General features: G+C 46.2%; 2 protein-coding genes across 2 annotated transcripts in view; both read right to left on the bottom strand.

The window, feature by feature from the left end:
• Positions 1 to 12,577, bottom strand: part of LOC144486683 (serine protease inhibitor Kazal-type 1-like) — a 232,933-nt gene extending 220,356 nt beyond the window's left edge. Inside the window, exon 1 of the mRNA XM_078204693.1 lies at positions 12,472 to 12,577. Within this exon, the coding sequence (XP_078060819.1) occupies positions 12,472 to 12,526 (55 nt within the window). The 5' untranslated portion in view covers positions 12,527 to 12,577. The remainder of the gene's footprint in view (positions 1 to 12,471) is intronic.
• Positions 1 to 22,307, bottom strand: part of LOC144486682 (serine protease inhibitor Kazal-type 1-like) — a 55,111-nt gene that overhangs the window by 17,231 nt on the left and 15,573 nt on the right. The window lies entirely within an intron of this gene.

The following is a 22,307-nucleotide window of genomic DNA, read 5'->3' as shown; positions in this document are numbered from 1 at the left end:
CATTGTCCGCAGCAAACTACCCAGCCTTCAGGAGAACAGTGACCAAGACACCACACAACCCTGCCACAGCAACCTCTGCAAGACGTGCCGGATCATCGACACAGATGCCATCATCTCACGTGAGAACACCATCCACCAGGTACACGGTACATACTCTTGCAACTCGGCCAACGTTGTCTACCTGATACGCTGCAAGAAAGGATGTCCCGAGGCATGGTACATTGGGGAAACTATGCAGACGCTGCGACAACGGATGAATGAACACCGCTCGACAATCACCAGGCAAGACTGTTCTCTTCCTGTTGGGGAGCACTTCAGCGGTCACGGGCATTCGGCCTCTGATATTCGGGTAAGCGTTCTCCAAGGCGGCCTTCGCGACACACGACAGCGCAGAGTCGCGGAGCAGAAACTGATAGCCAGGTTCCGCACACACAAGGACGGCCTCAACCGGGATATTGGGTTTATGTCACACTATTTCACATAAATATTTCTGCTTTTTTCCTCCTGAGTCTTTATCATGCGATCCTAGAATCAGAATTTATGTCACACTATTTGTAACTCCCACAGTTGCGTGGACCTGCAGAGTTTCACTGGCTGTCTTGTCTGGAGACAATACACATCTTTTTAGCCTGTCTTGATGCTCTCTCCACTCCCATTGTTTTGTTTCTTAAAGACTGGATTAGTTGTAAGTATTCGCATTCCAACCATTATTCATGTAAATTGAGTCTGTGTCTTATAAGTTCTGTTTGTGAACAGAATTCCCACTCACCTGAAGAAGGGGCTCAGAGCCTCGAAAGCTTGTGTGGCTTTTGCTACCAAATAAACCTGTTGGACTTTAACCTGGTGTTGTTAAACTTCTTACTGTGTTTACCCCAGTCCAACGCCGGCATCTCCACAACAGTGGTCTACATCACAGGAAATACATCATTCTTCAAAGCAGTCAGTGGGATTCAGCCACTGGAATCTCAGATGAAGAACATCAGTTAAGTGAGACTACACCTGATTTCAGATATCAGGACCATGCTCGTGAGAGGAAACTTCCTCCTTACTCAAGCGATTATGTTACAAAGTTCAAGTTCAAGCTTCAAGTTTTTAGGTGTCTAGATCACCAACAACCTGTCCTGGTCCCTCCATACCGGCACGGTGGCACAGTGGTTAGCACCGCTGCCCCACAGTGCCAGGGACCTAAGTTCGATTCCCGGCTCGGGTCACTGTCTGTGTGGAGTTTGCACATTCTCCCTGTGTCTGCGTGGGTTTCCTCCGGGTGCTCCGGTTTCCTCCCACAGTCCAAAGATATGCGGGTCAGGTGCATTGGCCATGATACATTGCCCCTTAGTGTCAGGGGGACTAGCTGGGGTAAATGCATGGGGTTATGGTGGTAGGGACTGTGTGGGTTTGTGGTCGGTACAGACTTGATTGGTGAATGCCCTCCTTCTGCACTGTGGGGATTCTATGAAAGTAAACTATTCTCAGATGTGGAAAAATCTTTCATTTCCTTGTACAGGACTGAATGAATTTTAAGTTAGTGTAGGTTTATATCTGTGACAGTGTTACTTGTGAATGTGACATTAAGTTTAAGTTTATTATTTATATTTTTTACATTTTTGAAAACAAACCATTGAAACACAACATGCCTCTCATTTACTAAGTCAGATATAGTGACTGGGTTTCTCCTGTTTGCGCTCTATTCCAGCCAGCAGGAATACCGGAATGTTAGTAGCGCCTGTCAGGTGGGATTCACCCACCTTTATGATTATAACATTGGAAACATTAAACACACGGGCCAGCCCTGCTTTACAGAGATCGGGACACCCTTTCTTAAAAGGCATTGCAATCTCAGCGCTGAGAGACAGGTCCTCCTCCGCATGGCTACCCCCACTGACAAGGGGAGAACCCCCAACCCCTCAGCACAGAGGGGCATCCTCCCCACCACCACTGAAAGAACAGGTCACCCATCCACCCCCCACACTAGGTTAGGTGCATTGACACGAACAGGCGCCGGGCGACTAGGGGAATTTCACAGTAACTGCATTGCAGTGTTAATGTAAGCCTTACTTGTGACTAATAAATAAACTCTACTTTACTTTACTACACAGGCATGAGGATGACCCGACAGCCCCTTGCCCAGCCAGAGGCCTCAACTCCACCCCCCGCCAAGAGAGACATTTTAAAGTGGGGCCCCTGAGGGGACCCCAACCTTGCACTGCCCACTGGCATCCTGGCAGTGACACATCGACCTGGCATCTTGGACTCCAAGACGAGGGTAGGGAGGAAAGTGCTGTGCTTAAGTGCCAGAAGGGCACATAAAATCTAAATCACAGTTTAAAAAATGCATTCTAAAACATAAATGCTTTAAATTAGAAGGTGAAATATATGCTTCCTACCTCCATTCCTCTGTCCGTGTTTGCAACTGTAATGATCAAAATGGTGGAAAGAGAAAGAGTTACTGCACTGGTTAATAACATCACGCAAACACAACACGTTGCCATTCTTTAGCTGTATCTGAACAATGATATGATAAAATATTCCAAACAACGTATTTAATCTGACTTTCACTTTTACACTTGAGTAACAATTAACTTTAACCCAACATTTTGTTATTTTTTCTTGTTTACTGTCTGGCCAGGCGGCAGCTTCATCTCTTTGTTACTCTCTGAGCAACTGCTTTCATATAGAGAGAGCAGCGAGTGGATTGAATCCCCATTTCCCCTTCATTCCCCAGGGTGAAAGCCTCATCCTGTGGCGTCAATGCCGCTTGATGCCCAGAGTGAGGAATCATGAGTGACCATGTGCCTTCTGACCCCCATGCTCCTGACTACCAGCGCCAACTAGATATGGTGTCTGACTAAACAACTTTCAGCCAATGCTGTGTTTTTACTTGGAAAGCAATTTTAATAACACATCTCTTTTCATGAAGACCTGGATTATGCAATTGATGGCAATCTACCATTGGCCATTGATATCCACACCGCTGAGGTAATTGTAATATTATTTTCAAAGTGATTGAGTTTGAAAATAGAAATCTATAAACACACAGGGCAATATCTCAATGGACCCATGGATTGCCAATATGATATATCTGACAATCACATTGGAACATCTCCACTCTGCCCTACCTCAGCTCATCTGCTGCTGGAACCCTCATCCATGACCTGGTTACTTCTAGATTGAATGACTTGGATTCACTTCCTTCACCTTCTGATATCACCCAAACTTTACTCCTATCCTACCCCACACCAGACCCTTTATATTCATCACCGTCTGAACGTTGGTCTACATTGGCTCCTGCTTAATCAGTGTTTCAGTTTAACATTCTCATGTTGAAACGCCCCTGTCTCCTCACTCATTCCTATCTCTGCATTCACCTCCAGCTAAACAACATAACAAAAATTCTGTGTTCCTCCAATGCTGGACTCCCACACACCACCCATCCTCTTTTTCCCACAAATGGTGCTGTGCGTCAGATATCTAGATATAAAGTTCTGGAATTGACAACCTAAACTTTTCCATTACTCTCTCGTTTCCACTCTTAGTACCTATCTCTTTTGATCAAGATTATAATCATTCTCCTGATATTTCCTTCTTTTGCTCGATGTGGATATTTGTTTGATTAGGCTTCTGTGAAGCTCCTTGGGATATTTTTCTATGATAAAACTGCTGTAAAAAGGCAAATTATTATTGTTCTTTGATCTGAAACTGACTTTCTCCATTGGAAACGAGCTCATTATCCAGACTCGTTGGACTAGGGGCAAATACAAGTTTACTGACAATATTGGATGCACAAAAATGTGACAGTGATTTACATTGTGGGTATTTTATTGGCTGAAAAGCCTGCCTTTAAAGTCAATGAAGGCGCAGTGTTTTGAAAGGTGATCCTATGGGGGCGATTTTACCATCGCATGGTGCCCGCTTTCGGGTGCAACGCGGTGGTAAAGTGGGCCGTAAAGCGCTGAGCGGATATCTGACTTGGTCAGCTTCTCGCCGGAAATGGACGAGAGGCAGGTTAATATATTTAAATCTATTGGAATGATGATTTGCATCTGAGGTAAAGTAAAACTAAAGTTTATTCATTCGTCGCAAGTAAGGCTTACATTAACACTGCAATGAAGTTACTGTGAAATTCCCCTAGTTGCCTCACTCCGGTGCCTGCTCGGGTCAATGCACCTAACCAGCACGTCTTTCAGACTGTGGGAGGAAACTGGAGCACCCGGAGGAAACCCACGCAGACACGGGGAGAACATGCAAACTCCGCACAAACAGTGACCCAAGCCGGGAATCAAACCCGGGTCCCTGGCACCATGAGGCAGCAGTACTAACCACTGTGCCACCGTGCAGCATCGGCTCAGCAAGCCCGGCGCTCAATTGTTCAGGCTCAGCACCCCCATCATGACCTCTCGGGGAAAGGTTCTCGTCGGCGAGGAATAGACATGCTCTCCATGTACAGAGAACAGTCGACTTGACATCACTGGTGGAACTGGAAACCATTGAGGCCCTTCGGGGAGGCCGGGGGAGGGGGGGTGCCCCTTGGGCAGTGACAGACTGGCACCTGGGCAATGCCCACTGGGCAGTGAAAGGGGGTGGGGCTAATGGAGGGAGGGGCCAATGGGGTGGGGCCAGTGGGGGTGGGGCTTTTGGGGGTGAGGCCTACAAGGAAGGGCTAATGGAAAGCTAATGGAGAAGGACTAATGGGGGCTAATGGGAGAGGGGCTAATGGTGGGAGGGTCTAATAGTGGGAGGGGTTAATGGTGGGAGGGGGCCCGCTGCCACTCGCAGGAATTTGTGTGGGGGAGGGAGGGAGAGGGGACCCTCTGCCATTCTGCAGGGCGGTGGGGGGGGGGGGGGGGGGGTGGAGGGAGAGGGGGCCTGCTGCCACTCTGCCGTGATCGATGCAGGGAGAATGGCAGGCCTGTGATCAGTGGGGGAGGGGGGTCCACGATCAGTCTGGGCGGTGGGGATCAGCGGGGGCTGTGATTGTGGGGGGGTGGGGGGAGGTGCTGCTTCAGGCCGCCTGCAGTAGCAGGGGCCTGACAGCTCTCTCTTTGTCTGCCCCTGCCACTCCTAATGTGCATGTGCAGCATTGGAGGTCTACACACACGCAATACCTCCCTCTGCAGGCTTTTGGGTGCACTAAACCCCACCCACCGGCTTCTGCAGCAAGAATCTAACATGCTCAAAATTTTGCATGCAGAGTGCGTATTGGGGGGGACTAAAAACGGGCCTAAAAGTTGGATCTGAAACTCTCCCAGTTTCAAGTCCACCCCGCACTTTGAATAAAAATGGTAAAATCGCCTCCTATATCTAAGATTGAGAGGAAGATTAAACTTTGGAGTAGGATTCAAAATCTCCCAAAGCAACTCACAACTTATGAAGAATTTTTGAAGTGCAGTCACTGGGCCCGATTTTACCAAAAACGGGCGTGAAATCGCGATAAAGGCGGGCATCGGGCCTTTAACGCGATCTGCACCAGAATCCAAGCAGATCGCGGCTTTACCGACACCCGATTGGGCGGCCTGACGATTTAAATGCATTTGCATGCATTTAAATCGACTTAATGAACCGTGCGCCCAACCCTACCGCCAAATCCCACTTTACCGTCTTCTGGCCCATTCCGCATCCGCGCTTTTAGCGACCTGCAGAATAAAAGTCCGAAGCAGATTTCTATTCTGCAGAGGAACCTCCGAAGCCCTCTCTGCCCTTGTGAAGTCACCATCCTCCTCGACCATACTTCGCAGACCCCCCCGCTAACCACCCCGGCAGACCCCCCCCCGGATCAGACCCCCCTGGAAGGCAGGCCCCCCTCAGCAGACCCCCCCCCATTTTCATCTGAACATTGCACAGAATTAGAGGAATTCCCTTTTGGAAGATAATGTCAAAATTATAATCTCAGGAACTAAAAACCTGACAGTCAAATATTTGGGAAAATATTTCAAAATATGGATGGGGGGACATATATTTTGAAATATTTTCCCAAATATTTGACTGTCAGGTTTTTAGTTCCTGCGATTATAATTTTGACATTATCTTCCAAAGGGGATTCCTCTAATTCTGTGCAATGTTCAGATGAAAACAAGATTTAGTAATCTCCTTGAATCTTATTTCCAACCAAGTTCCACCACGGGAACAATTCTTCCAAGTTCACCACATGACTCTGAACATTTGAGCATCAACAATCCAGTTACAGACCACAAATGTATTATACAGGTCACTAATTGCTCACTAGATCACTGAAGTTTAATTACCTTTTCCATAGATAATTAGGCAGCACAAAGAAGATGCTACATTATTTTCAGTTTGCAAGATTCTCCCAAGTCCATCCTCCCCCCCCTCTCTGCTGTTTTTCCCTTTCGCGCCCGGGCGCGCTGCTTCGGATTTTTTTGTGAACTGCGCATGCGCAGTTCAGAGCTCCGATTGGTCTGGCAGCGCTAAGCCCCGCCCACAGCACGGATCGGACCGGAGCCGGCAAAAAGCGTATGGGCGCGCTGCAAAGAGGATTCTGGGCTCGGATCTGCATTACGCCCGGATCCGGCCCTTAGAGACTGAATGGTAAAACTCCCCCCACTGTTGTAATCTTGAAGATGCAGCAGCCAATTTGCGCATACCAACATTCCACAAATTGCAGTGAAATATCAGTCCAGGGTGGCACAGTGGGTAGCACTGCTGCCTCACAGTGCGAGGGACCTGGGTTCAATTCCAGCCTTGGGTCACTGTCTGTGTGGAGTTTGCACATTCTTCTCGTGTCTGCGTGGGTTTCCTCCGGGTGCTCCAGTTTCCTCCCACAGTCCAAAGATGTGTGGGTTAGGTTGATTGGCCATGGTAAATGTTTGCGGTAATGGGCATAGAACAAGGGGGTGGGCATGGGTAAGATGCTGAGTTGGTGCGGATTCAATGGGCCAAATGGCCTTCTTCTGCACCAGATTCTATGATAACTTGTTTTTAGATATTGATTGCTGAATAAATATTGGCCAAGATTTCTCCCTGCATCAAATAGCACCATAGTCTCTTGCACCTACTTGAGAGGGAAGATGGGGTCTTGGTTTAATGTCTCATCTAAAAGAAAGCCCTTAGCAACCCCTCAGTATTCTACCGAATCACCAGCCAAGACTATGTGGTCAAATCTCTGGACTGGGATTTCAACCCAAAACTTTATGAGTATAGTAATTTCTATCTTTTATAAAACACTCAAATTATAGTTCATTCAATCTGCGAACTACAAGAGAACTAACTGACTGACAGGTGGCATAGTTGTGTCGTCGCTGGGCTGATAATCCAGAGAACCAGGATAATGTTCTGAGGGCCTGGATTCGAATCCCACCACGGTAGGATTAAAATAAAAATCTGGAATTAAAAATCTAACCTGAAAACATTGTGGATTCTTGTAAAAATCCATTTGGTTCACTGATGTCCTTTAGGGAGGGAAATCTGCTGTCCGTTCCTGGTCTAGCCTACATGTGACACCAGACCTACAGCAATGTGGTTGACACTTATTTGCCCTCTGAAATGGCCCAGCATTCAGTTTACGGGCAATTAGGGATGGCAACAAATGCTGTGAAGTGGAGATGCCAGCGTTGGACTGGGGTAAACACAGTAAGAAGTCTCACAACACCAGGTTAAAGTCCAACAGGTTTATTTGGTAGCACAAGCCACTAGCTTTTGGAGCACTGCCCCTTCATCAGGTAAGTGGGATTTCAGTTCACAAACAGGGCATATAAAGACACAAACTCAATTTAGAGAATAATGGTTGGAATGCGAGTCTTTACAGGTAATCAAGTCTTAAAGGTACAGACAATGTGAGTGGAAAGAGCGTTAAGCACAGGTTAAAGAGATGTGTATTGTCTCCAGCCGGGACAGTTAGTGAGATTTTGCAAGCCCAGGCAAGTCGTGGGGGTTACAGATAGTGTGACATGAACCCAAGATCCCGGTTGAGGCCGTCTTCATGTGTGCGGAACTTGGCTATCAGTCTCTGCTCAGCGACTCTGCGCCGTCATGTGTCATGAAGCCGCCTTGGAAAACGCTTACCTGAAGATCCAAGGCTGAATGCCTGTGACCGCTGAAGTGTTCCCCAACAGGAAGAGAACAGTCTTGCCTGGTGATTGTCAAGCAGTGTTCATTCATCCGTTGTCATAGCGTCTGCATGGTCTCCCCAATGTACCATGCCTCGGGACATCCTTTCCTGTAGCGTATCAGGGAGACAACGTTGGCCGAGTTGCAAGAGTATGTACCGTGTACCTGGTGGATGGTGTTCTCATGTGAGATGATGGCATCCGTGTTGATGATCCGGCACGTCTTGCAGAGGTTGCTGTGGCAGGGTTGTGTGGTATCGTGGTCACTGTTCTCCTGAAGGCTGGGTAGTTTGCTGCGGACAATAGTCTGTTTGAGGTTGTGTGGTTGTTTGAAGGCAAGAAGTGGGGGTGTGGGGATGGCCTTGGTGAGATGTTCGTCTTCATCAATGACATGCTGAAGGCTCCGGAGAAGATGTCGTAGCTTCTCCGCTCCGGGGAAGTACTGGACGATGAAGGGTACTCTGTACGCCATGTCCCGTGTTTGTCTTCTGAAGAGGTCGGTGCGGTTTTTCGCTGTGGCGCGTCGGAACTGTCGATCGATGAGTCAAGGGGCATCTTTCAGCGTCTGCAGGTGTCTGTTGTGATCCTCCTCATCTGAGCAGATCCTGTGTATACGGAGGGCTTGACCGTAGGGGATGGCTTCTTTTACGTGTTTAGGGTGGAAGCTGGAGAAGTGGAGCATCGTGAGGTTATCCGTGGGCTTGCGGTACAGTGAAGTGCTGAGGTGACCGTCCCTGATGGAGATGCATGTGTCCAAGAATGCAACCGATTCCGGAGAGTAGTCCATGGTGAGTCTGATGGTGGGATGGAACTTGTTGATGTCATCATATAGTTGTTTCAGTGATTGTTCACCACGAGTCCAAAGCAAAAAAATGTCATCGATGTATCTAGTGTATAGCATCGGTTGAAGGTCCTGTGCGGTGAAGAGGTCTTGTTCGAACCTGTGCATGAAGATGTTGGCATATTGAGGTGCGAATTTGGTTCCCATGGCTGTTCCGTGTGTCTAGATGAAGAATTGGTTTTTGAAGGTGAAGACATTGTGGTCCAGGATGAAGTGGATGAGTTGTAAAATTGCATCTGGAGATTGGCAGTTGTCGGTGTTGAGTACTGAGGCAGTTGCAGCGATGCTATCGTCGTGGGGGATGCTGGTGTAGAGTGCCGAGACATCCATTGCGACGAGGAGTGCTCCTGGTTCAACTGCTCCATGTGTGCTGAGTTTCTGTAGGAAGTCCATAGTATCATGACAAAAGCTGGGGGTTCGTTGTACAATGGGTTTCAGGATGCCCTCGACGTAGCCGGAGAGGTTCTCGCACAGGGTCCCATTGCCCGATACGATGGGACTGCCGGGTGTGTTTGCCTTGTGTATCTTCGGGAGGCAGTAGAGATCTCCAACGCGGGGAGTACTTGGGATGAGAGCACGGAGGGTTTATTTTGTAAATTGAGTTTGTGTCTTTATATGCACTGTTTGTGAACTGAAATCCCACTCACCTGACGAAGGGGCAGCGCTCCAAAAGCTTGTGTGGCTTTTGCTACCAAATAAACCTGTTGGACTTTAACCTGGTGTAGTGAGACTCCTTACTGTGAACAAATGCTGTCCCAGCCAGTGATGCTCACATTCCATGAAAGTATAGAAAAAGCTCAAAAGGCCGTTACACTTAATATTAAAATGCTTACAGAAAACAATGGCAGATTTCATAGGTTGAAAGAAAGAAGAGGAATTGAAATAATTTAAAATAATATCAGAAAGCAGCTGTCTTGTCAGCAAAATCAACTCTCCACTGATATTTAGCATCAGAGTGTACAAATATTTTTCAGCAAGTAAACATTTCACCAATATCGAGCTCAAATGTGTTACTAACTGTGGTCACACAAGCACCAAAACTGACTGGCTCTTGTAGCTATCTCCTCTTCTAATGATCGGGTGGCCTTCTCTCTTTCTCTCTCTCTTTCTCCTTGACATTTCCTTTCACCGAATTGTGGGAACTACTTTGACTGCAGTACAGGTCTCCGAAGGGTTCAACCTTTTATATCTTTTTACAAGGGAGGTGGCATTCATTTCCTATCCATTCCACCCAATGAAGCTTCTTTTAAATCACAAACACCCAGTTATTTTCTGTAGCCATTGTTTAAATCATAATCTGCATCCGCCCAGAAAGTTGTTCATTTTTCTTTTGCTTTCTCCAGTAATTTTCTGTGACATTAAGCCCATACAGTCAATATAAATGTGTTTATACTGTTCTGTAACACAGGGCTTCATCCTATCTCAATTCACTCCATAACTCTAACATTAATGCTTCTCACTGGGCTGTATCATCCTGGTTGTTTCTCTTGACAGCGCTTGTTTTGGTCTCTCAGCTTGGAAAGTTCAGCAAATTTAATTTTTTTAAAGACTCGCAAAGAATAGTGATTGCCCAACCTTTGAACTGTGACCTTACTGTGTCCTGTGCAGTGTGTGGTGAGTGTTCTATCATTCAGTATTGCTGATCATCAGAGAGGAAAAGAGCTAAAAGCTACAGGAAAAAAACATTGAAAATAACAGCGTAGAAATCAGTGAGCACAAAAACGGAGGGTGAAATGTAAATAAAAAGGAGAAACAATGGAGTAAAAGTGAATCAAAGTTACAAAGAGGAAAAGCAAAGGTAGGAGAAAGAACACAATTTAGGAAAACATAAAATAGACTGCCTGACATCCTGCTAACTTGATGTAAAAGTAAAGATAAGAGAACAGGGTTAATGATTAATAACACAAAACTGCAAGGGGTTTATTTCTAAGGCTTCTAAATTTAGGCCGATATTGGTGCTCGAGTTTTATTTCAGTGGAGACAGAATCATAGAATCCCTACAGTGCAGAAGGAGGCCATTTGGCCCATCGAGTCTGCAGTGACTACAATCCCACCCAGGCCCTATCCCCACAACCCAATGCATTTACCCTAGCTAGTCCCCCTGACACTAGGGGGCATTTTAGTGTGGCCAATCCACCTAACCCGCACATCTTTGGACTGTGGAAGGAAACCCACACAGACACGGGGAGAATGTACAAAGTCCACACAGACGGTGCCCTAAGCCGGGAATCGAATCTGGGTCACTGGTGCTGTGAGGCAGCAGTGCTAACCACTGTGCCACCGTGCCGCCCGAATCATTCATGAACTTGCTACTGTTGAGTGAGGAAGGCTGGGTGATTAAGGGCCTGGGGCAGGTGGCAGGGGCAATCGGTGGCTGGCAGCGGGTAGCAGTGGTTGGGTGAGGGGCAATATTTGTCTGGGGGTGGGGGGGGAGTTGACCACATTTGTGTAAAGCATCTCAATTCTAGATTCAGTTAAGTATCAGGGCCTTCCTGCTGATTAGTGCCACGTTGTATTAAGTTCAGAGTGTTATGAGAAGTATTGAACACATTGGAGATATGTATTGAAGAAGTATTGAACTGGAAATTTGGGCAAAGAAATGCCAGATGGAGTTCAATCCAGATAAATGCGAAGTGATGCATTTTGGTAGGGGGGAGCTATACGATAAATGGCAGAACCATAAAGGGTGTAGATACGCAGAGGGACCTGGGTGTGCAAGTCCACAGATCCTTGAAGGTGACATCACAGCTGGAGAAGGTAGTGAATAAGGCATATGGCATGCTTGCCTTTATAGGACGGGGCATAGAGTATAAAAGTTGGGGTCTGATGTTGCGGTTGAACGTTGGTTCGGCCGCATTTGGAATACTGCGCCCAGTTCTGGTCGCCACACTACCAGAAGGACGTGGAGGCGTTAGAGAGAGTGCAGAGGAGGTTTACCAGGATGTTGCCTGGTATGGAGGGGCTTAGTTATGAGGAGAGATTGGGTAAACTGGGGTTGTTCTCACTGGAAAGACGGAGGATGAGGGGTGACCTAATAGAGGTGTATAAAATTATGAAAGGCATAGATAGGGTGAACGGTGGGAAGCTTTTCCCCAGGTCGGTGGTGACGTTCACGAGGGGTCATAGGTTCAAGGTGAGGGGGGGTAGGTTTAACACGGTTATCAGAAGGATGTATTTTACACAGAGGGTGGTGGGGGCCTGGAATGCGCTGCCAGGCAAGGTGGTGGAGGCGGACACACTGGGAGCGTTTAAGACTTATCTAGATAGCCACATGAACGGAGTGGGAATGGAGGGATACAAAAGAATGGTCTGGTTTGGACCAGGGAGCGGCGCGGGCTTGGAGGGCCGAAGGGCCTGTTCCTGTGCTGTATTGTTCTTTGTTCTTTGTTTGTTCTAACATGGGCCCTACAACCAGAACAGTTAATCCCTCATTGACACTTCCAGTCTTAAGCGATTGCTGATCAGATGATATAAGGCACCAACTGAATGTGTTGACTCCAGTTCTTATTAAACTCAAAATAATAATAAATAAATACGAGAGTGAGAAGCAAAGTCTTAAGAGGAACTTACCCACTGTCGAGAATAAGAGCAGCGAAAGAAGAGCAAAAGCTGAGGATAGTTTCATTCTCGTGCAGTGGAAGCGTTGGGTCAGTAACTGTGCAGTCACCCACTTGTACTAACACTTGTCTCAGAGAATGGAGCTGGTTTATATATAAAGGGAGGGCTGTTCACTGACTCACTGAGCAATGTGAAATGTACAGCTGCCTAACGTTTACACAAAATGACTGTGTGTTTCTGAGCAGAAATGAGTCACTGATACAGGTAAACATCAAATTTACAAGGACACAATCGGTAGAGGGTCACACAGAGTGTTTACCCTTTCACTGGAGTAAAGGGTGAACTGTTTATCTCATCTCATCCCACTCCCCTCCAAAGCTGAAAGAAACAAAATAACGACAGTCGGAAATGCCCATGTTTATAAAGTTTTGATGAAGCACTTACATCTCCCTCTGATTTGTCTTTATAAATATTGAAGCTAAAACGTTCACCATGATGCAGAGGGTCTTATCCAAAATTATGCCAAATCCAGAAGTCCCTCCCCCAAACCTAATCCACTCCTACCGCAGCGGGTTGGGGAAAGGGTGGGGTTCTCACACTTTAGACATGTGTGTTCATGTTCATGGGGACAGCAACAACAAATAAAACTGCAGCTGCCTTCTGTCAGATGATATTTTTATTAACAGGAAGAGTCCCACGAGCAATGCACCCCTGCCCGGGGTTTCGTGGAAGTGTGAGTGACGTCAATGGGAATTCCCATTGACAGCAACAGGACCAGAGAATCCCACCGCCAGCAAACAATGCACCACCTCCTGCCGGCAGGAAACACGCAACTGGGAAGCCGGAGAATCTCATCCAGGGAGAGTATAGGTGGGAATGTGGACATTTAAGATGGTGATGAGGTGCAGCAAGCGTGGGGCTTGGATGGGAGCTGGAGTGTGAGGAGCTTAGCAGCTACTGGGGGGAATATGGCGATTGTGGGAGGGGAACTGGTGCCTGCTGATGGCAGAGGCCAAGGTGGCTGAGCGAGTGAAAGGGTTGGAGGTGCAAGGGATGTGCAAAATGTCCCAGTGGGAGACTGGAGGTGGTTGACTTACTCTGGCTGAGTGAAGAAGATCATTCATCTTCTTCCAGCACTGCTACCCCATCCTCTTCTGGAGTGCGCTTGCACTGACCAGGGCTGCCACTGTATCCCAGGCGGGGGTGGTGACCCAGCTGGAAGGCTGTGTCCTGGAGCAGGAGTAGAGTGTGTCCCGCCTCTGCTCCACTCCATCCAGCATCCTGGTGAGGGCCCCCTTCGAAAAGCACAGTGTGGGTTTCTTGGCTGCCATTCCCTGCAGTCACCGTGGAACAAGTGCTGGAGAGCCGTTTATATGGAGCTCCCCATTGCGTGCAGCAGTTCAGTTGTTGCAGGGTGGGAGAATCAGAGGGAACACACCGCTGGAACAGTATGAAACTTGTGAGCATGGAAATTTTCACAAATGAGGCTTAAGATTCGATCAAAACACGTCATTGCCATGGGCGGGAAACACTCCAATTTTCACACTGGAACAAACACGCTGCCATTTTTTTGGTGAGATTTTGCCCAGAGTGATTGGATTACGTGTAGAATGGTAGTGCTCTGAATAATATACTTCAATGCCAGGAGTATTCGCAATAAAGTGGGTGAACTTGCAGCGTGGATCAGTACCTGGGACTTCGATGTTGTGGCTATTTCAGAGACATGGATAGAGCAGGGGCAGGAATGGATGCTGCAGGTCCCGGGGTTCAAATGTTTTAGTCGAAGTAGGGAAGGAGGTAGAAGAGGGGGAGGGGTAGCATTATTGGTCAGAGATTGTATCACAGTGTCAGAGAGGAGGTTTGATGAGGACTTATCTGTTGAGGTAGTATGGGCGGAGATTAGAAATAGGAGAGGAGAGGTCACCCTGTTGGGAGTCTTTTATAGACCTCCTAAAAGTTCGAGAGATGTTGAGGAAAGGATTGCGGAGTCAATCCTGCTTAGGAGTGAAAGTAATAGGGCAATTGTTATGGGGGATTTTAACTTGACTAATATTGACTGGAATTGTTATAGCTCTAGCTCGTTAGAGGGGTCAGTTTTTGTTCAAAGCGTGCAGGAAGGTTTTTTGACTCAGTATGTAGACAGGCCAACTAGAGGTGAGGCTATATTGGATCTGGTGCTGGGAAATGAGCCAGACCAGGTGCTAGACTTGGAAGTTGGTGTGCATTTTGGTGATAGTGACCACAATTCGGTTACGTTCACCTTAGTGATGGAAAGGGATAGGCATGAACCTCGGGCCAATGGTTTTAGCTGGGGGAAGGGTAATTATGAGGCTATTAGGAGAGAATTAGGAAACATAGGTTGGACTAGGAGATTACAGGGACTGGGAACGTCCGACATGTGGAGTTTTTTCAAGGAGCAGCTACTGCGAGTCTGTGATAGGTATGTCCCTGTCAGGCAAGGAGGAATTGGTAGGGCTAGGGAACCGTGGTGCACCAAAAAAGTTTCTTTGTTGGTTAAAAAGAAAAAGGAGGCTTATGTTCGGATGAGACGTGAGCACTCGGGTAGTGCACTAGAAAGCTTTAGATTGGCTAAGAGGGAGTTGAAGAGCGAGCTTAGAAGGGCTAAAAGGGGACATGAGAAGACTTTGGCGGATAGGGTTAAAGAGAATCCTAAGGCGTTCTATAGGTATGTCAAGAACAGAAGGTTGGTTAGGGCAAGTTTAGGGCCAGTTATAGATGGCAGAGGGAAGTTATGTGTGGAACCGGAGGAGATTGGTGAAGCATTGAACCAATATTTCTCTTCGGTGTTCACGCAAGGGGACATGAATATAGCTGAGGAGGACACTGGGTTGCAAGGGAGTAGAATAGACAGTATTACAGTTGATAAGGAGGATGTGCAGGATATTCTGGAGGGTCTGAAAATAGATAAATCCCCTGGTCCGGATGGGATTTATCCAAGGATTCTCTGGGAGGCAAGAGAAGTGATTGCAGAGCCTCTGGCTCTGATCTTCAGGTCGTCGTTGGCCTCTGGTATAGTACCAGAAGATTGGAGGTTAGCGAATGTTGTCCCATTGTTTAAGAAGGGGAACAGAGACTTCCCCGGGAATTATAGACCGGTGAGTCTCACTTCTGTTGTCGGCAAGATGTTGGAAAAAATTATAAGGGATAGGATTTATAGTTATTTGGAGAGTAATGAATTGATAGGTGATAGTCAGCATGGTTTTGTGGCAGGTAGGTCGTGCCTTACTAACCTTATTGAGTTTTTTGAGAAAGTGACCAAGGAGGTGGATGGGGGCAAGGCAGTGGACGTGGTATATATGGATTTTAGTAAGGCGTTTGATAAGGTTCACCATGGTAGGCTTCTGCAGAAAATGCAGATGTATGGGATTGGGGGTGATCTAGGAAATTGGATCAGGAATTGGCTAGCGGATAGGAAACAGAGGGTGGTGGTTGATAGTAAATATTCATCATGGAGTGCGGTTACAAGTGGTGTACCTCAGGGATCTGTTTTGGGGCCACTGCTGTTTGTAATATTTATTAATGATCTGGATGAGGGTATAGTTGGGTGGATTAGCAAATTTGCTGATGACACCAAAGTCGGTGGTGTGGTAGACAGTGAGGAAGGGTGTCGTAGTTTGCAGGAAGACTTAGACAGGTTGCAAAGTTGGGCCGAGAGGTGGCGGATGGAGTTTAATGCGGAGAAGTGTGAGGTAATTCACTTTGGTAGGAATAACAGATGTGTTGAGTATAGGGCTAACGGGAGGACTTTGAATAGTGTGGAGGAGCAGAGGGATCTAGGTGTATGTGTGCATAGATCCCTGAAAGTTGGGAATCAAGTAGATAAGGTTGTTAAGAAGGCATATGGTGTCTTGGCGTTTATTGGTAGGGGGATTGAATTTAGGAGTCGTAGCGTTATGTTGCAACTGTACACAACTCTGGTGCGGCCGCACTTGGAGTACTGTGTGCAGTTCTGGTCCCCACATTACAGGAAGGATGTGGAGGCTTTGGAGAGGGTGCAGAGGAGGTTTACCAGGATGTTGCCTGGTATGGAGGGGAGATCCTATGAGGAGAGGCTGAGGGATTTGGGATTGTTTTCGCTGGAAAGGCGGCGGCTAAGAGGGGATCTTATTGAAACATATAAGATGATTAGAGGTTTAGATAGGGTGGATAGTGATAGCCTTTTTCCTCTGATGGAGAAATCCAGCACGAGGGGGCATGGCTTTAAATTGAGGGGGGGTAGTTATAGAACCGATGTCAGGGGTAGGTTCTTTACCCAGAGGGTGGTGAGGGATTGGAATGCCCTGCCAGCATCAGTTGTAAATGCGCCTAGTTTGGGGGCGTTTAAGAGATCCGTAGATAGGTTCATGGACGAAAAGAAATTGGTTTAGGTTGGAGGGTCACAGTTTTTTTTTTTTTTAACTGGTCGGTGCAACATCGTGGGCCGAAGGGCCTGTTCTGCGCTGTAATGTTCTATGTTCTATGTTCTAATGACTGTTGACAATATCCATGTCTGACATATCATGAATTAATAGTGTGGTTGTGGTTATGAGAGACCATGTTGCCGGATGGTTGCCGATGGTGGCACAGTACTCAGTGAGGATTTGGACAATGTGTCCCCACATGCATCAAGACTTGAACAATGCCCTTTTTAAATAAAAATAGTAACAGCCCCTCCACGCAACCTCCCCACCACTGAACTACCCCCTCCCACACAACAGAACTGCCCCACCCCAAACATAGAACTGCCCCCTCCTTATCACAGAACTACCCCCACCCCACCACAGAACTGCCCCTCCCATCACAGAACTGCCCCTCCCATCACAGAACTGCCCCTCCCATCACAGAACTTCCCCCTCCCCACAACAGAACTGTCCCCACCCCATCACAGTCCTGTCCCTTCCCCACCACAGAACTGCCCCCTCCCCAACCACAGAACTGCCCCCTCCCCAACCACAGAACTGCCCCCTCCCCCACCACAGAACTGCCTCCTCCCCATCCACAGAACTCCCCATACCCCGCAGACACAAACCCCCCACCCCCTATTCACCCTCTCCATGTAACATCCCCCCACTCCACCATGGAATGCATCCCCTACTCTCCCTCCCTCCATTCAGCCTGCACGTTTTGAACCCTGTCTGCTGATTTTGACTATCCAGTTGCCATGGATGGAGATTGTAAAAATATCTCAAACCAGCGCTGATGCCCCCAGAAGAACAGATAAATATTCTATCTACTGCTTTAAACCACCTCAAGTCTGAAAGCAGTGGGGTGAAAGCAACAAACCAGCAAGTTCAGTCTGAAGCCAAATCAAAGTCACCAACCTTCAAGAGTTGTACATCACTTTAATTTTACTGGACCCTAAGTTACATAATTCATCCTCCCCTCTCTGTAATCTATTCGCTTGTGTGAACTTTGAATTTGTGTAAGTATACGTGAAAGGCAGAGCATATCCTTTGCTTAGACTGGGTTAAGTACAATTAAAAATCTCTTAAAAAAAAAAACTCAAGATAACCTGTCTATGTTTTTATGGACATAGCCCATAAAGAGTTAATCTCTCAGTATTGGCAAGTGCGTCCATTATTAAAAAACTGTTGTGGTCAAATGAGGAAAAGGAAGAGAGGGGAGCTATCCAACCCCTCCTCACCTGACTGTAACAAACTACTTTCTGAACCTGCTCTGTTATTTCAACAGTTTATACAAATATATTCCACATTCTTATTCTCCCTTTATGTTTTATTGCCGCGCCTCATTCTTTCTATCAATATGTATCACTTCACATTAGATTTCATCTGCCATCTGTCCACCCGTTCAACCAGCCTATATCCTCTTGAAGGTCATCACTATTTCCTCACAGTTCACAATGCTACCAAGTTTTGTGACATCCACAAATTTTGAAATTGTCCCCTACACACCCAAGTCAAGATCGAGAAGAGCATTTAGGATGCAACAGGCTCACATCTCTGTCTCTTACTATATCCAATCCAGATAGTGAGTGTGGTAGGAAACAACAGAGTTTGAACACATTGAGCACAAATGAAACCATTTGAAAATAGCATTCAAATAAATTCTCAGATTAGCATCTTTTGAAGTCCTCGCCAAAGAGAGTTAAGCAAAGCAAAATGAATGGCTTTGAAAGAAGTGAGAAGGAAGAACAAGAGAGGCTTAAAGACCCAGAAGAAATAAATCTCTCGGGGTAAACAACATTTATCTTAGTAAGCTGAGAGTGTTTAGTCGGGAGCTTTGTGAGGCTTTGATACTCAAATCCGGGAGTCATTAGACTCTGGAAGATGCCAATAGACTGAAACCAGGCTAATGTGGTTTTCTTATTTTGAAAGTGGTGATGTAAGCAATACAGGCCCAATTGTCCCTTCTATAACTTGGGTTATTGCAAGAATTGATGAATTCCCCAGACCTCAGAAAAAAATAGGATTTAGCTTTATAAGTCTTCTTCTTGTTTTGTTGAGTTTATGATTAAATTCTTTTACCAGTTCTGCTCCTTTAAAGAAACAGTGGGGCACATTTAAGATTGGGGTTTTGGTGGTACTGGGGCAACCCATCGTATCCTATTTAATTGTTAAGAGTTTTACCTCAATTCCATGCACATGATTGGAATTAATTATCAAAATCGACAACTGGATAGTTAACAGCTGTCCGTATGAATTCAGGAGAAATCCTGCTGATTTCCCTACATCTCATAAAGTGCCATCTTAACATCTCAACTATGCTATATAAGTTTTTAAAGTTTATTTATTAGTGCCACAAGTGGGCTTACATTAACACAGTGAAGTCGGAAATTATACCTCAATAGGCTGATATGAGTCAAAAATACAGTCAGGCTTTATTCTCACAAGCTTATGGGAGAACTTGACCCCTTGAAAGCGGAAGCCAAAGTTCTCACTGAACACAAGAAGCATGGATATTTATACATCAGGGTTCCCAATACAAGTCATGAAGCAAAGTCCAGTTAACAGTCCTTGATCGTAAAATATAGTTCCTTTAACAGCTTCTGATAGTCTTTGGATCATGGTTAGAGACCATCTGGTATCCTTGGGTCATAAAGCACAATTCTTCTGGTCGTTGCAGTCAAGGTGTCACCTCTGGTCCCCTGCTCTCCCCGCAGCGTTTCCTTTGAAGTGACTGAGTGACTGAGTGCAACTGTCCCAGTGGGAGTCCTCCTTCAAACGGCCATTCTCGCACTCTACCATTTGGTCGCTGCTTCCTCTGTTTAAATCATAGACAAGCCTACGGAATGAAAGACTTACCCCCTAACATCTATATTCAACTGTCTGTTTTATCAGAATGATATAAACAAGCGAGAGAACCATGAACAAATGGCTTATACTAAAGGTAACAGATGAAAGACATGAACAAATGACTTATGCTACTACCAGGAGCAATATAAAAAAGGGATGACTCGCCACAAGGAAACGTTAGGTTTGTGATACATTCCAGATACAAAGTTCAACCTTTTAGGTACAAAATACATTGAGTACAAAAAAAACATTAACCCTTTCCCTTCTTCACACAGCAATGAAGTTACTGTGAAAATCCCCTAGTCGTCACACTCTGGCGCCAGTTCGGGTACACTGAGGGAGAATTTAGCATGACCAATGCACCTAACCACTACATCTTTCGGAATGTGGGAGGAAACCGGAGCACCCAGAGGAAATCCACACACACACCAGGAGAACATGCAGTCTCTGCACTGACAGTGACCCAAGCCATGAATTGAACCCAGGTCCCTGGCGCGTGAGGCAGCAGTGCTAACCACTGTGCCACCCTGTGCCACTGTATCGCCCTGTGCCACCATGCTGCATAAGTGTTATACAATGATGTACCTGGATTGTTGAAAAGCATTTGGGGAAGTTCCACATGAAGTGCTAATAGTTAAACCCGGTGTTGTGGTGATTTAAGATAATTTGTTAGAGTAGGTAAGGAATTGGCTGAAGAGTAGAAATGAATGATAACTTCTTGAAGGAGTTATGTTGGGATGGAGTGAAGCACTCAGCGGAATTGTCAAGGTTCAATGTTGGGATCACTTCCGTTGTCAGCTTACATCATTGAGTTGGATTCAGAAACTCAATGCAAATTAGTGACATTTGGAAATGATACCAATCTTGGAGGAAAAAGACAACAGTTCAACATCTCTTCCAAAACATGGCTCCTCTGACAATGTACTCTTAACAGGACTGCCAACCTAGAACCATAGACAAGTTATGGTGTAGAACGAGGCCATTCAGCCCAACCTGTCTGCGCCAGCCAAAAAAGAGAAAAAGAAACTAGCCACTCATTGAATCCCATTTTCCAGCATCTGCTGAGATTATGTCCTCAGCTCTCAGGTGTGGGGCTTATAGCCACAATTTCCTAACCCAGATACAAAAAAGCTACCACTGAACCAAGTTGACACCTCAGAAAGTAAATCGAGAATATTACACCAAGGAGTGAGAGGAGACCAGAGAGACATAGCTATGTAGTAAAATCAAAATGTAATAACCATACAAAGATCACACCAGAATAGAGCACCTTAAGAATTGGGGGGGTTAGAACATAGAACATAGAACATTACAGCGCAGAACAGGCCCTTCGGCCCACGATGTTGCACCGACCAGTTAAAAAAAAAAACTGTGACCCTCCAACCTAAACCAATTTCTTTTCGTCCATGAACCTATCTACGGATCTCTTAAACGCCCCCAAACTAGGCGCATTTACTACTGATGCTGGCAGGGCATTCCAATCCCTCACCACCCTCTGGGTAAAGAACCTACCCCTGACATCGGTTCTATAACTACCCCCCCTCAATTTAAAGCCATGCCCCCTCGTGCTGGATTTCTCCATCAGAGGAAAAAGGCTATCACTATCCACCCTATCTAAACCTCTAATCATCTTATATGTTTCAATAAGATCCCCTCTTAGCCGCCGCCTTTCCAGCGAAAACAATCCCAAATCCCTCAGCCTCTCCTCATAGGATCTCCCCTCCATACCAGGCAACATCCTGGTAAACCTCCTCTGCACCCTCTCCAAAGCCTCCACATCCTTCCTGTAATGTGGGGACCAGGTTGGTTAGTTCAGTTGGCTGGATGGCTGGTTAGTGATGCAGAGTGAGACCAACACCATGGGCTTGATTCCCATGTCGGCTGAGGTTATACATAAAGGCTTGCTTTCTCAACGCTGTTCCTTGCCTGAGGTGCAGTGATCCTCAGGTTGAATCACCACCAGTCAGCTCTCCCCCTCTAAGAGGAGAGTGGCATATAGTCATCTGGGGCAGTGGTGACTTTACCTTTAATTTAAGAATCAATTAAATTCTGAAATGGGATATGGTAAGTTGGGTGGGTGAAGATCACCTTCCTCACCAGTAAATGTCTTTGATCTTGAGAGACATTAAGGATATGTTCAAATTGCTTAGTTTAAAAATGCCTCTTCAATGGGATTTTCTTTGCTTCTGGTAAATGCCGTCTCAAAATTGAAATTGTAATATCATCAATATAGCAGAGTTCTTTAATGACACTGTTTATTTCATTGTTTATCAATTTTATCACCAATGGTGACTACATTAAAATGGATTAATTAATTGCACACAAAAGGCTGAATGATTCTTAAAGAACAAAGTCAATCTGAATCGCAGAAATCCTGGTTTGATGAAAGCCTTCATTTGCCTTTATTGTTACTCCCGCATTCTCCGTTCTGTTGGATCCGGATATTCATCCTGGTTTCCCTGGAATAGCAGCAGAGCAGCAGCAAAATCACAGTCTAGAATGGAGGGAGTTATTGCCAGTGTACAATGTTGTTGAATCTACCTGTAGTACAGCCTTGCTGCTAGGTTGTAGGGCACTCCTGCAGATCTCACTTAT

The sequence above is a fragment of the Mustelus asterias genome, unplaced genomic scaffold (genome assembly GCF_964213995.1).
Source record: "Mustelus asterias unplaced genomic scaffold, sMusAst1.hap1.1 HAP1_SCAFFOLD_428, whole genome shotgun sequence".
Taxonomy (NCBI): Eukaryota; Metazoa; Chordata; class Chondrichthyes; order Carcharhiniformes; family Triakidae; genus Mustelus; species Mustelus asterias.
The sequence above is the reverse complement of the archived record's forward strand: the minus strand, read 5'-3'. Positions and strand labels throughout refer to the sequence as shown.